General features: G+C 41.4%; 1 protein-coding gene across 3 annotated transcripts in view; it reads left to right on the plus strand.

Annotated features, from left to right (window-relative positions):
* SAMD12 (sterile alpha motif domain containing 12) overlaps positions 1-14,898 on the plus strand; it is a 184,531-nt gene that overhangs the window by 38,021 nt on the left and 131,612 nt on the right. For 2 of the 3 annotated variants that reach the window (XM_076329194.1, XM_076329197.1), the window contains exon 3: positions 9,393-9,522. In XM_076329194.1, coding sequence (XP_076185309.1) covers positions 9,393-9,522 — 130 coding nt within the window. The remainder of the gene's footprint in view (positions 1-9,392; positions 9,523-14,898) is intronic. The other variant, XM_076329196.1, reaches the window with a different exon arrangement.

Consider the following 14,898-nt stretch of genomic DNA (forward strand, 5'->3'; position numbering starts at 1 on the left):
GGGAGGCCCTTGTAGAAGCGGCATTTGTTCCTCTCCTTTTCCTCCAGAAAGTGGGAGGATAGGAATAGCGAATCTACTTTACAGGACCTTTTCCACTTCTCCTGTACCTTTCATGGCTTCCCTGCCGGTCTCCAGTCTTTCCCCTACCTGGTCCTTCCTGGAGAGGGCTGATGTGGCCCTGTTCACCTTGTGTTCAGAGCCGTAAGCTGGTGCTGCTCAGGTGCCCTCATCTCCCTCTTTAACTTTGTTCTCTCCTCTCTCCCTCACGATGTCAGAGGACTGTCCCCATCTGTTCAGTGGCTGGATTGAGGGGCCAGTGATCTCTCTGCGGGTCCGGTTTGTGTCTCTCCTTGGACTTCAGGTGTGTTTGAACTAGCTCGGAGTCAGTGAGGACGTGGTTCTCCTGGGGCCTCGGGTACCTTGTCTGGACTTCATTTGTGCTCCTATGAGACACAGCGAGCTGGCTGCACTGAGTTGCTTCTCTTAAAAAACCAATATATTCTGAGAATGTGGATTTTGGTGAACCAGAAGGTATTATAACTCTACTCTGATCCTTCTGGGGACCAGTGGTGGGAGATAACTCCCTCTTGTGTGTACTTGAACTGATCTTGTCTTTTGTGGGGTCCTGTATGTGGACCCTGATGTCAGGCAGCATGGTGAGGCCACGTGCCAGCAGACTGGACCAGGGAAGGAGGGACTGCGTGTGGGACAACATGCATGGGAGTGATGGGGGGAGGGCTGAGATGTGGGCTGGGTGCCGCTTCTGGCGGCATGCTTTGAGTATCAGGCTGTGTTAATAGATGTGAGTGCCCTGGGAGCTGCACAGCCTCCAAGTCTTGCTCATGGCATCATTATATGACTCTCTACCGTGCTCAGGGGGTCATAGATTAGGCTGACCAGTTGCATTTGCATTTTGCCATGTGGAGCAAGTAAGTTTGGGGCTGCAAATGTGAGAGACAGGCTTGCAACTCAGGGAATGCAAGGTGCTAGCTGACCATGCTTCCAGCACAATTTGGGAGTCTTGATAGGTCTCCCATGTCTCTATAGTTTTCATTCAAAGTGGACGTTGCATGTTGATCAGTCATAGGTCTATGACTTGCACAATACCTGCTGTAGTGTCTCTGGTTTAATCCTTCCTGGGTGGCATTAGGGTGTATGTCTTGGCTAAACCAAAGTTGGTGCAAAGTTGGCCTTTAAAGTGTGCTTTAAACTAAATTGCAATGATTTTTTTTAAAAATATATTTTATTTGCCATACTGATTTTTTGTTTTTCACAGTGACAAGTAATAAATTAGAATCATAGAATCATTAAGGTTGGAAAAGACCTCCAAGATCATCAAGTCCAACCGTCAACCAAACACCACCATGCCCACTAAACCATGTCCCTAAGCGCCTCATCTACACGTCTTTTAAATACCTCCAGGGATGGGGACTCCACCACTTCCCTGGGCAGCCTGGTCCAATGTTTAACCACTCTTTCAGTAAAGAAATTTTCCTTATGTCCAATCTAAACCTCCCCTGGCACAACCTCCCCTGGCACAACTTGAGGCCATTTCCTCTCGTCCTATCGCTTGTTACTTGGGAGAAGAGACCAACACCCACCTCGCTACAACCTCCTTTCAGGTAGTTGTAGAGAGCGATGAGGTCTCCCCTCAGCCTCCTTTTCTCCAGGCTAAACAACCCCAGTTCCCTCAGCCGCTCCACATAAGACTTGGTCTCCAGACCCTTCACGAGCCTCGTTGCCCTTCTCTGGACACGCTCCAGCACCTCGATGTCCTTCTTGTAGTGAGGGGCCCAAAACTGAACACAGTATTCGAGGTGCGGCCTCACCAGTGCCAAGTACAGGGGCACGATCACTTCCCTACTCCTACTGGCCACACTATTTCTGATACAGGCCAGGATGCCATTGGCCTTCTTGGCCGCCTGGGCACACTGCCGGCTCATGTTCAGCCGGCTGTCGACCAACACCCCCAGGTCCTTTTCCGACAGGCAGCTTTCCAGCCACTCTTCCCCAAGCCTGTAGCGCTGCATGGGGTTGTTGTGGCCGAAGTGCAGGACCCGGCACTTGGCCTTGTTGAACCTCATACAGTTGGCCTTGGCCCATCGATCCAGCCTGTCCAGGTCCCTCTGCAGAGCCTTCCTACCCTCGAGCAGGTCAACACTCCCGCCCAGCTTGGTGTTGTCTGCAAACTTACTGAGGGTGCACTCAATCCCCTCATCCAGATCATCGATAAAGATACTGAACAAGACCGGCCCCAAAACTGAGCCCTGGGGAACACCGCTCGTGACCGGCCGCCAACTGGATTGAACTCCATTCACCACAACTCTCTGGGCCCGGCCGTCCAGCCAGTTTTTGACCCAGCGCAGAGTACACCTCTCTAAGCCATAAGCTGCCAGCTTCTCTAGGAGAGTGCTGTGGGAGACGGTGTCAAAGGCCTTGCTGAAGTCCAGGTAGACCACATCCACAGCCTTTCCCTCATCCACTAGGTGGGTCACCTGGTCACAGAAGGAGATCAGGTTGGTCAAGCAGGACCTGCCTCTCATGAATCCGTGCTGGCTGGGCCGGATCCCCTGGTTGTCCCGCTCATGCCTTGTGAGCGCCCTCAAGATGAACTGCTCCATAATCTTCCCCGGCACCAAGGTCAGGCTGACAGGCCTGTAGTTCCCCAGATCCTCCTTCTGGCCCTTCTTGTAGATGGGAGTCACACTGGCAAGCCTCCAGTCATCCGGGACCTCCCCCGTTAACCAGGACTGCTGATAAATGATGGAGAGCGGCTTGGCGAGCACCTCCGCCAGCTCCCTCAGCACTCTCGGGTGGATCCCATCCGGCCCCATAGACTTGTGAGCATCCAGGTGGCGTAGCAGGTCGTTGACTGCTTCCTCTTGGATTATGGGGGGTTCATCCTGCTCGCCGTCCCTGTCTTCCAGCTCAGGGGGCTGAGTACCCTGAGGATAACTGGTCTGACTGTTAAAGACTGAGGCAAAGAAGGCATTGAGTACCTCAGCCTTCTCCTCATCCTCGGTGACAATGTTCCCCCCTGCATCCAATAAAGGATGGAAATTCTCCTTGGCTCTCTTCTTGTCATTAATATATTTGTAAAAGCTTTTTTTGTTTTCTCTAACGACAGCGGCCAGATTGCGTTCTAGCTGGGCTTTTGCCTTTCTCATTTCCTCTTTGCACGACCTAATGAGATCCCTGTACTCTTCTTGAGTCGCCTGCCCCTTCTTCCACAAGTGGTAAACTCTCCTTTTTTTCTTGAGTCCCAGCAAGAGCTCCCCGTTCAGCCAGGCCAGTCGTCTTCCCCGCCCGTTCTTCTCATGGCACATGGGGACAGCCTGCTCCTGTGCCTTTAAGACTTTCTTCTTGAAGATCGTCCAGCCTTCCTGGACCCCTTTGCCCTTCAGGACTGTCTCCCAAGGGACTCTCTCAACCAGCATCCTGAACAGGCCAATGTGAATGTGAACAGGCCAACAGGCCAATTAGAATGTGACTGTTCGAATTTCTGATCTAATTAAAGTTTTAAACATTCAGTCTTTTATCAACATAGAAGGGAAGGTGTCCTACAGTATTTTCCTTGTTTTTAGTTTGGTTTTTTTTTTTTTAAATAAACACATTTCCTTTGGTTTGTCATTTTCATCTCTTCTTAGTATTAAAATTCTTAGTAACACAGATGGGAACCCAACACAATGGAGGTTTCAGTGGTTTTATGGGTTTTCTGCTTATTACTGTAATTTTCTTTAGTCTTTGCTGGAAAAATCTGTAAGTATGACTATCTGACTATCTGAGAAAGTATATTTCTAAACCAAAATGTGTCCTTTCCAGATTCTTCAATATTTTAAGATATCATAAAAACACATTCACAAGCCTGGCTCACTTCTTCTGTTCTTTCCAGAACTGAAACTGGCTTTTTTGTTAGTCATTGATTCTGAATTCTATATAGGCAGTTTAATGTTGAAGAATTGGAAAAATTTCTTACTGAAAGAGTGGTTAAACATTGGAACAGGCTGCCCAGGGAAGTGGTGGAGTCCCCATCCCTGGAAGTATTTAAAAGACGTGTAGATGCAGCGCTTAGGGACATGGTTTAATGGGCATGGTGGTGTTTGGTTGACAGTTGGACTCGATGATCTTGGAGGTCTTTTCCAACCTTGATGATTTTATGATTCTATGATAAGTAATTTGGAATATATGTAAAAGATTCTGATTTTTTCAGTTTTAGCAATATAACCCAAGCATGTTTAAAAAAAATCATGCTTTTGAATTTCTTACTGGGCATTGCTGCTTCTGCTGCTTCTTGTCGTAAATGATGAAGATGATGCTGTTAGTCTTGCTTCTGGAGTAGCCTGAAAGGTTCAACAGTAACTTAGATAGCTTTTGGAGCTGTGTAGTTTTGGAGCTGTGTAGTTTGAGTTCTCTGCTATATGTATCTATATCAGATACACATAAAATCTTATTTTTCTCATTTTTAAATATAGCATTGGGCCTTTATAGTTTGCTTGCAGAAGACATTATGTTTTGATTTAACAAATATTTCCTTCTCAGTGTCACGCATGAAGTGATCCCATTTCTTTTCTCCCAGTCTCTCTCTCTGATCACAGACACATCAATGGTTTTCTGACACATTTTAATGTTTCCTGCCCCAGCTGACTCTGCATTATTCTAGGGGTGACAGCCACCCATCTCACTCTCTTTGTCCCTACTAGCTGGCAGTGACCTTATTACTTCTTTCCTTTGCTCTTCCCATACCTCCCCTTGCAGCTATCAGCCCCCTTTTCTCTCGAATTGCCTAACTGGGTTAAGGTAATGGTTCAACATTGAGCAGTCGTACTCCAAATCTACTCCGTGTGAAAATTTCTTCATGTCTGAAACACAGCTGGCAGAGCTCTGCGCTGCTGGTCTAATGAATGATGGTGCTTCTCCTTGCCGCCTTGCTTTGCTTATGTCCTTTGACCAACACAGCTATAACAAAATTGGTCCTGCTTTGTTTTTTTCTAGTTAAACTGTAAACTCCAGAGCAGAGTCTCTCGTGATGTGTGTTGGAGCAGAATCTGCCTTAATGCTTTGAGCAGCGCCTTGTTTATCCATCTCTGTTTCATACAAGCGTTTTTTTAGGCAGAAACTGTAGGGTCTGACTTTGGATAAATTTGAATGTAAATATAAGCAAAGTTAATGCATACGTCAGGATCAGTATGTTGGCAAATTGGATGTTACAAAAGGTATCAGGCAGCCCTGTTTGACTGAGGACCCTGATGTCCACAATCCCTGGATTTTATAATCTGGGCAGATTTGTAAATGCACAAACTGTTTGGGTTGGAGAAGCTCTTTTAAATAACTTGGCTTATAATACGCGAATTAGTTTTAATAATGAGATTTAATCCTCTGTCACTCAAAAATACAGAAGCCTTTCTTTCTTTTCTGGACTAAAGTACAATAAATAAAGACAAAGAAATTCTGGTGAGTAAATTGACCTTCAAAATTGGCAGGCTTGGTAAACTGCACCTGGCAGGCTGAGGAGAGAACTCGTATGTCATTGCTTAGGAAGAGTGGGGCTTGGTTGCTAATGCTATTCTGAACACTGAAATACACTTTCTAGCAGTGCGCAGGCTGTAAGTTTGATTTGTTTGTTTGTTTGTTTATTCTTGAGTTGGTGATTTTAAGTACTGTCTTCTCTGCAGCATGGAACAAAGACAGCATGAAATAGTGTCACGTATTAAATATGCTATTTTTTTTTCTCTTGGAAGTCATTTTTATAGTTTGAGACACACATAGCAAAAACTGTGGTTAGGCAATTTAGAAGAAAGTGTTTGATGCAAAATCCTGAAGAAACAAGTTTTCCTTCAAGTATACAAGAAAAGATCAGAATACTGAAGACTTTTATTCTCATTAGATCTATATCTAGCGCATGAAGTTGGCATTAGCATTTGGCAGGATTAAAACTATTAAAGTGTTGCCAGCTAAAGGTGATCTTAGGATGAGTTTATATCAGGAAAATGAAAGGGAAGGCTGGACCAAAGATTTTTTAATATATTATTTTATTTTAATCAGTATGGCCTATTGTTTGACTGAGCTGATAAACAGAAATAAAGTAAAACATAATATGTTTTCCACCTGTCTAGGTAGTTTATATATAGTTAGTCGCAGGGGACTCATTTGGTAGGTATGTTTATAGTAAGGGTAATTTTCCTTGGTTTACTGGCAATTTTTTTAGTGTAAGATCTGGCTTTAGAGCAGGGAAGAAAGTAACAAATGAATTTGGTGGGAAGGAAGCACATTTTTTAATAGCCTTTCATTTAGAGCATCTGGTTGGAAAATATTTTGGGTATGATGTTCCAAAAATTAAAGCGACAACAATATACTTTTTATAACCATTGCTTTAAAAACTCTGTATTCCTCTAACTCATCAAGTCCTTATGAATTAGAAAATTAAACATAACAGTTGATGGTGTCAATGTAAAAATGTCCTCTTTGGACTGCAGTTATAAGTTTAGTCAAACGTTTCAATCATAATTCTGAACACTGGACAGTAAAAAATCAGCATGTATGTTTGCTGTGCAGTGATCTGTATATTGCACAGCATAATAGCTACATTTGGAACTATTTTTCAGTTCTACAGGCAGAGAGGGAAATGTTAAATTTGTACTGTAATTGCTGATAAACTTGTTCTTCAGATATTTAACATGATGATGCGTAAACCTTTTAAGAGAATAGTTGCTGAACTGAAAAAAGCAACCTCTTAGTTAAAACAAACATTGGCATTACTTGTGTACTTTAGCTAGGAATAAATAGCTTGTAAATCTATAGCTAGCTATATATATTTGTATACAAATATTTGTAATTTAAGTATTTTTATGATGTACAAGAAAAGCCATTAACAATTTATTTTTCAAGGGATGACAGACTTTCCTCTAGTCTTCAAAAATTCCAGTGCTCAGGAAGTATCTTTAAATTTAAGCAGGAACTCATATAAAGATACACATTGAAGTCTTGACCCTGTTGTCCAGGGATTTCTATGGAATCAGAGAGACTGCTTGTGTTTATAGCTATTTTTACTTGTTTTTTTCTTTGATGTATTTGTGAAGGACACGCATTTATATATGCGTGTAATAAAAATCAGCTAACTGATACCATAATATCGGGCTCGTCATTGAAATTCAGTGTCTTCTTTGACTCAAACAGCAGTAAAAAGTAGGCTAGAGAAGTGCGAAGAGGGGCCTTTGATCTTCCTACTTGCATGAGGAACAGTTACAGGGCACTTGCTCTCCCTACAGAGGTTGCCCCTTCTCCAGACCATTCGCCAGACCTATGCAGTGTCCAGAGCAGGTTTCTGTATGTGCAGAAGACTGACGTGCTTCTCAGAAAGGATAGTGTTAGAGCAAGCGCTGTCCTAGTTACAGTGCACCATTAACACCTCTGGAAGTTTCTTTTTTTTTCCTTTTTTTGTGGACGCCAAGTCTGTCAGTCAGGCTTGTGCCTGCTGCAGGTTGGTGGGTGGCAGCAAAAGATGAGAATCAATTATTTGAGGTGGTTTGGTGCATTATTGTGATACCTCTAAACGTGGATGGTGCCTATTTGTGTGTTTGAAACAGGATTCATGTTTCTGGTGAGTGTATTTTTGTTCAAAACAAAAAAGGCTGAGCTAAGGGATGTGCATTGTATTATATATTCAACTATAATTTTCCTGCTGTTTATTTAACTTCTACCTAGGCAATGAAAAAGAGATAGGGAAAACTGGACATGAGAAATTCAAGACATGTTTGCCCGTTGGAATTTTAGCTCTGCCATATTCCCTGGCCCTAACTTAATGTCTTTGCATGATGTACTTTATGGACTTAATAGGACATGCAAAGCACAAGCTTAAAACTGCTTTGGTCCTTTGGGCTTCTAGTAATGAAAAATTTCAAAGCAAATTCGAAAAGGTCTGTCTGACAAAGTACATCTGCATAGATGCTGGGATAAACCCTGGCTGGCAACATCGAGGGAATCTGCCATGAGTCCTAATGGAGAAGAATGGTTGAGATAACGTTCCCCTTCACCTCAAATTTGTGCAGAAAAACTTCTCTTGAACCTTCTACACCACCAAGGAGCTGGAGGACAGGTATTCTGCATGCACAGTGTGGGAACAAACATACTTCGATTTTATTCCATAGACTCAGTTCTTTGACAAAATCATAAAGTAAATGGATACTTTGGTGTTCACACCCACTAACATCAGCCATGTCTAATGTTAAACATTTATTGTCGGTAATAACCTCCCATCTATTTAAGATTTTCTTAGTCTCCTGAGCAGACTGTTGCAAAAAAAAGAAGAAATCACTTCGAATATATTTTCTTTTTTTTGTGATTTTGCCTACTTTGACAAGAGGCTCTAAATCTCTGCAGTTCAGGTCGTCTAGAACTCAGCATTTTTATATGGTTAAAAAAAAGTGTATGTGCAAAGGTGAATTGTTTGATTAAATTAAATGTGACTTTATACATATGATAATGCAATTGACTTAATTTACGAATGTTTTATGTATAAACTATTAATCTGTTCAGATAATCTATTATAAAACTGAATTTTCAGGAAAGTATTGAACAGTGGTCTTTATTTATAAAGATGCAACTGTTTTAAGCAGGAGTCCTACTTATTTCACATAATGACGATTGTAGTAGGGTTAAAGGTAAAAAGGAAGCAGAAAAACTAAAACTGCTTGTAAACATCACTCAAACTAGGAATGATGTCAGCTGAAATGCTCAGTATGAACAGGTATCACCAGCTCTACCTCCATTGGTGTGTAGTCTCCTTTTCCCAGGCAGAATTAGTCTTTAAGCTTGCTTGCACTAAAGGGCTTTGTTGCAAGATCTTTTCTAATTGTAGTTGAGAAGCATGCCTGGCCTGAGGATACTCCTGGTCTTCCATGGTTATATCCAAACTGGGACACAAACGTACATACCTCTTGTGAATTTGAAGGCTTCAAAGGCTGCAACTATTGCCCTTCGGGTGCAGTCAGTTAGTCCCTTTTTAAACTGTTATTCAAGTCAGACATGGTGCAATATGTTTCTGTGATGCGAGGAACATGGATGCAATGCAAAATAATGTTAAAGAACCTTTCACTGTGTGCGATTCCTGCATGATGTATTTGAATAGCTGGGTCTTGTGTAACGTGCTTTTGATGTACAAGAAAAGCCATTAACAATTTATTTTTCAAGGGATGACAGACTTTCCTCTAGTCTTCAAAAATTCCAATGCTCAAGAAGTATCTTGTAACGTGGTGATTATTGGATATCTGCCAGTCAGAGCAGCTCCTATCTTGCATTTATTATTTTAATACCGTATATGGACGTCACAGATTAATATTTCTGAAAATTGTGTGTGGACTAAACATCATTTCTGTTCTTCATTTCTGTGTTTCTAGTCAGGGACTGTGAAGCTGACCAAGCCTGTGGCGTTATGGACCCAGCAGGATGTCTGCAAATGGCTGAAGAAACATTGCCCTAATCAGTATCAGATCTACAGTGAGTCATTCAAACAGCATGACATAACTGGTAAAGTATGCACTATCAGAAATATTTCACTTACTTAAAATGTGGCAGATTGTTGTTAACAGATTGTGACTGTGCACTGAGGGCTTTTTGTTGATTGTATGACTAGAGAGTTGCAAGGTTTAGAGCAGGGGGAATATACCAGCTTTCATAGGATGTGGTAAGTGATTTCCCCATCTCTCTAAAAGATAAATTTCAGATTATTCAGGGTTAATATAATGAGGAAAGAAGTCAGTCTGTATGTGGGTAAGGGCCACACTCTGTTCATTCCAAATAAATAAATAAGAAAACCCCCAAACATTAAGAAATGTCCTATGAAGAAGAATGTAAAAGAGGGTGGGGTTTTTTTCATTGAGGTGTTTCACCTTGAGTTCATATGCTTTTTTGCCTTTTTTTTTTTTTTTTTCCTTCTCTAAGTTAAACTTAAGAGTCCGTAACATGTAGGATGGGAAGCAAGCCCAACTGAGCCCCTCCCTAGGGCTGAAGCAGGATCAATACAGCAAGTTCATTTCTGACAGATGTTTGTCTAACTTTGTTCTAGAAAATTTGCAATGGAGGAGATTTTTACATCTCTCTCTTACAGTATTTTATGGTCCTTATAGTTGGTATTTTCCTAGTATCAATCTAAACTATTATTTCCAGCCAATGAAACTGATTTCTGTCCCAAGCGTAGCTCGAGTACAAACAATTGTTCTTTCTTGCAATCTTTCCTTTATTGGATAGGAGGCTTCCCACTTGCACATACTTTCCTTGTCTAGTCTAAAAAATATTTGTTTGTTCGATCGTGGTTTGTCCCCCAAATACATGCAGGATCTCCAAACCTTCAACACTTGGTGTCTTGTCTTAGAAGAATATATTAAAAAGCATAATTGTATTTTATTTTCCTATTTACTTTAGAAGCTGATATTGATTTTGTTGATCTGCTTGACTTGTTAACTCCTACTCAGTTTGCTGTAGCGGTATTTTAGCTGACCACTTCGAGCTGACATCAGTTTAGCAGAGTAACTGGATTAATATAAATACAGACGTAACTTGGGAGTTAAATAACATTTTTACTCATATCCCAGGCAGTAATTAATCTGTAAAAAGTTTAATGTGGAACACTAATTTGTTCTCTGAAGTGGTGGTATACAAAACTGGGAATTGGCATTCAGCCATTTAATATCAAGCGGAGATCTGAGTTTCATATAGAAACCTCAGTCTTAACAATAATGTATTGTTAACTAATGCATGTTTCAATCAGTGTCTGTTCGTATATGTGTACTTTTGGTGTTTCAAATTTTCCATTGAATCCTGTTGCTGTTCTTTCCTTTCTGATAATATATGAATGATTGCAAACATGGCAAACTAAACTACCGATATTTGTTTACTATGTAGCCATGAATACGCATACACACTTATATGTATATGAGAGGTGGTTTGTATTGGTTTGGTAAGTGTTGAGTTTTAGTACATAACCATTGTGCTCATTTCCTCTAAGTCCTCATCTGTTGAATGCAGTCCATAGGAAGGTAGTCTGTGTCTCCACCCATGTGTACAGAGCTGACTGCATCCAGAGCGCTACCAGAAAAAATTGAAGCTATTTTTAAATTTTTTCTGGTTCTGTTTTACTATCATATTGTCTTTTTTTAGAATTAAGGCACTGTGAGGTGAAGTTGAAAGGAAGAAAAAGTTGTTTTCATTTCAGCATAAACATAGATGGAAACCTTGTAGTTTCATTGCAGATGCACAAAACTTCAAACTTTATAGACCTCTATGAAAAAGAAGAATCAAGATCAATCTTTCTTACTTTACACAAAAGAGGTATAAGGAAAATATTCGTACGAGTGTTAGAAAGTAAGTCTGCAGGAAAGAAAATAACTTCAATTCAGTAACTATCAAAGAAAAGAAGAAATGCGATCAATGTTTGTACGGATTTTATAAAAGTATATTGTGATAATATTATGAGTGAAATCAATAACTCGGGAGGATATTTCCAGTGTTGTTCATCCCTGTGACTCTGATTTTTTTTGAAATCTAATAAGGGGATAGAACAGTGGATTTGTGGCTCAAAAAAAGCAGAGCATGAAAGGAGCATGGAAACTGATGTGAAGATTAAGCCAAGGTAGTGTAACTGTTTCCAGATACGGCTATGGAAAAGTGATGTGATTGTTGAAAATTTCTCAGGAATTAAAGTGACTTTACAGGCTGCTTTGATATGGAAAAATATGATGGAAAAGAACTTGAAGAAAGTGGCATGAAAAGGATATTTAAATTTTATTTGAAGATAAAATCTAAGGCATGGTCATAAGCCAGGAAAATAGTCTTAGGCAAACATATCTAGCAGTTGTTAACCACAGGTGTTGAAAAATGTGGCATTTTACTTGGGACTGTTAGTTGCTGATTACCGTAGGGGGCAAAAAGGCAACCCAAAATGTCCTTTCCTTGGTGGACATTTTATACCTTTTTACTACTCCTGACAAAGAGCAGCTGCAGATGTATACCAAAAAAATGCTTATTCTGGTGATTTACCTAGTAAGAAAAAAGATCTTCCTATTAACAGTGATCTTGAGGATGCCATGGGACAGTGTACTCTCATGAGATCTGCAGATGACAGCAAATCAGGGGTAACAGTCAATAGACTCAAGAGTAGGGCTGCTATTCGTAGGGACCTAGGCATAGGGACCAGACATAGGCTGGAGGAATGTGTCAACAGGAACATTATGAAATTCAACAAGAACAAGTGCAAAGTTCTGCAACTGGGAAGGATGAGTCCCTTGCACCCCGTTCAGCCTGGGGCTGGCTGGCTGGGGAGTGGCTTTGATGAAGAGGACCTGTGGTCTTGATAGTCAGGAAGATGAAATGAACCAGTGCTGTGCTTTGGCAGCGAAGAATGCTAACAGAATCGTGGGCAGTATTAACAGCAGCATAGCGAGCTGATCAAGGATAGTCATTATTCCCCTTTACTCTGCGCTTTTTAGACTCCAGTTCTTGGATCTCCAGTGCTGGAACTTACACTCCAGTGCAAGTTCAGGAGAGGGCCGCCAAGATGCTCAGGGCTGGAGCACTTGCCCTGTGAGCAGGGGATTGAGGGAGCTGGGCTTGTTCAGGCTGGGGAAGAGGCAGCTTGCTGGGGTGGGATGGGGGGACTAGCAGCAGCCCTCAGTGTGTAGAAGGATGTTATCAAAAAGATGGAGCCAGACCCTTCACAGTGATGTATGAGAGACACCAGACTTGAGCTGAAACAAGAGGTTGAACATAAGGAGAAACTTTTTCCCTATGAGGACAGTCGGGCATTGGAACAGGTTGCTCAGAGAGGTTGCGCAGTCTCTGTCCTGGGAAGGTTTCAAGCCCCAGCTAGATAAAACCTTGAGAAACGTGATCTGATCTCATAGCTGATCCTGCTTTGAGCAAGAGGTTGGGCTAGAAATCTGCTGGGGTCCCTTCCAACCTGAATTCTTCTGTGGTCCTGTGATTCCCTGAGCACTTACTGAGTACCTCAGAACCAGTGAAATGCATTTTGCAGCCAGTTGGAATTAAATAGGGAAAGGTCTAATAAGAAATTGGGAGACTTTTTTTATACACAAAATCCTTGAGTTCGGGGAGTGGAGCGTTTGGTTGACTTACACAGCAGCAGGTCAGAGGTAATTTTCATGGTGTTGGACCCAGAGCCAGAACCAAAAGAATTTGAAGGACTAACACTGAGCGAGGTCTAAAGGCACCTCACAGGAATTAGCAGCGGTAGGAAAAATAAGGCAATAAAAAAGGGGGAACAAAGATGACAGTGGCCTGTACAACCACGAAAGCAATGTAATAGTAGGGCCATGTCACCAGAGGCTCTACAGGTGGTGTTGGCATTTACACCAGTGTGAGGGACATAAAAAGTTGCTCTGACTGGCCAGCTTTTTATACTCATCTTATACCAGTATATTCCAGGGGGCAAACCTGAGAAATGGACCTTGCTTTCAGTGTGCGTTTGTGGCTTTGAATTTGCCAGGCAGCAATACTTTTAAATGACTAGAGAGTACTTGAGAGATGCGTTGTTCTTTGATGTTCTTATCCTGTACCATTGAAACAAATGAAGATTTTTGCAATGCCTCAGCATTAACAGGAGCAAGACTGGGCATAAGATGACTAAGGAATAACCATTTGGGGGAAAATGGTCCATTGACAAAGTAATAAAGAAGATGTCTAAGTAACTGCCTAGTAACTGATTTGTTGAAAGAAAGGAAGGAAGGAAAGAAACCCTGCTTCATCTCTTGTTTTTATGCCATGTTCCCCAGCGTGCTAATGCATGTCTTCAGAGCATGAGGTTTTAATGCTATAATCATTAAACAAACCTCATTCTGTCAAAGTAATACCCAAGAGGTACCTTGGTCCAAGTCAAGGAATTTGATAGGACTCAAGCCTTTTTAAATTAAACTTTTAAGGAGGAAAGGAACAGGACTCAAGAAAACCTCTTTTTAGTTTTAGAAGGGACCAGAACTTACGAATATTCATTAAATACCAAAGGGCACCGCGGAAAATGAAAAATGAACTGCTACTGGAAACCAGCTGCAAATAGCCTTAAAATCTGGCTAATTCTATAACCTCTAAAGATGCTTGCATTAAATCAGCTATATTGACATATATTTTTATGAAATTAATATGAAATCTTGCCTTTAAAATCTGAATTGATTTTTTTTTCACTTCAATAATATCTTTGCAAATGTAAGGGGTTTATCTTATCAGCTGAAATGCTCAAGTTTAATGTGTTGGTGAAGGGATGGTCTCGTGGATTAAGATACTACACTGGAATTTGGAGAAATCTTGGCTCCGTTTCAGGTTACTCTGGTATTCTTAGGTAGCACACTGAATCCTCAGGGTCTAAGTTACTGTCTCCATACAGAGAAAGGGCTTCTTTTTCTTATCAAAGTGTTGCCAGATATCTTTCCAATTTCCAGAACATATATAGTTTAATTATGCCCTTTGTTTCACGGAACTCAGCTGAATTTTGTGCTGCAACCAATGTAGTGACTTGGGGATGAAAGGTGTGCAGTGGAGCGCACGAGGCCAGGGTTTCATTCCTACCTCTGGGGCAGGAAGAGTGACCAAAACCAGGTGGCTTTATTCACCATGTTGTGACCTCCTGATCGTGTTCATCCTCCCCATATATGTTTTGGTGTCTGTAAAACAGAGATAGATACTAGTGTTGTTAAATGTGTTGTGGTATGTGTATAAAAGACATTGTTTGAGCCAGTTGAGTCTTCCTGTTAACAGGTCCGTTTCATTTGGAACAACTTCTGCTCACTTCCTGATCCTTCCCTTGCAAATGATTCCAGTTTTGTTGTCCTTCATCCTTCCATTATTGATGAGTATCACATTGACCCAAAATCTCTCGCGCGCCAGTGACACACCATA

The sequence above is a fragment of the Aptenodytes patagonicus genome, chromosome 2 (genome assembly GCF_965638725.1).
Source record: "Aptenodytes patagonicus chromosome 2, bAptPat1.pri.cur, whole genome shotgun sequence".
Lineage (NCBI taxonomy): Eukaryota > Metazoa > Chordata > Aves > Sphenisciformes > Spheniscidae > Aptenodytes > Aptenodytes patagonicus.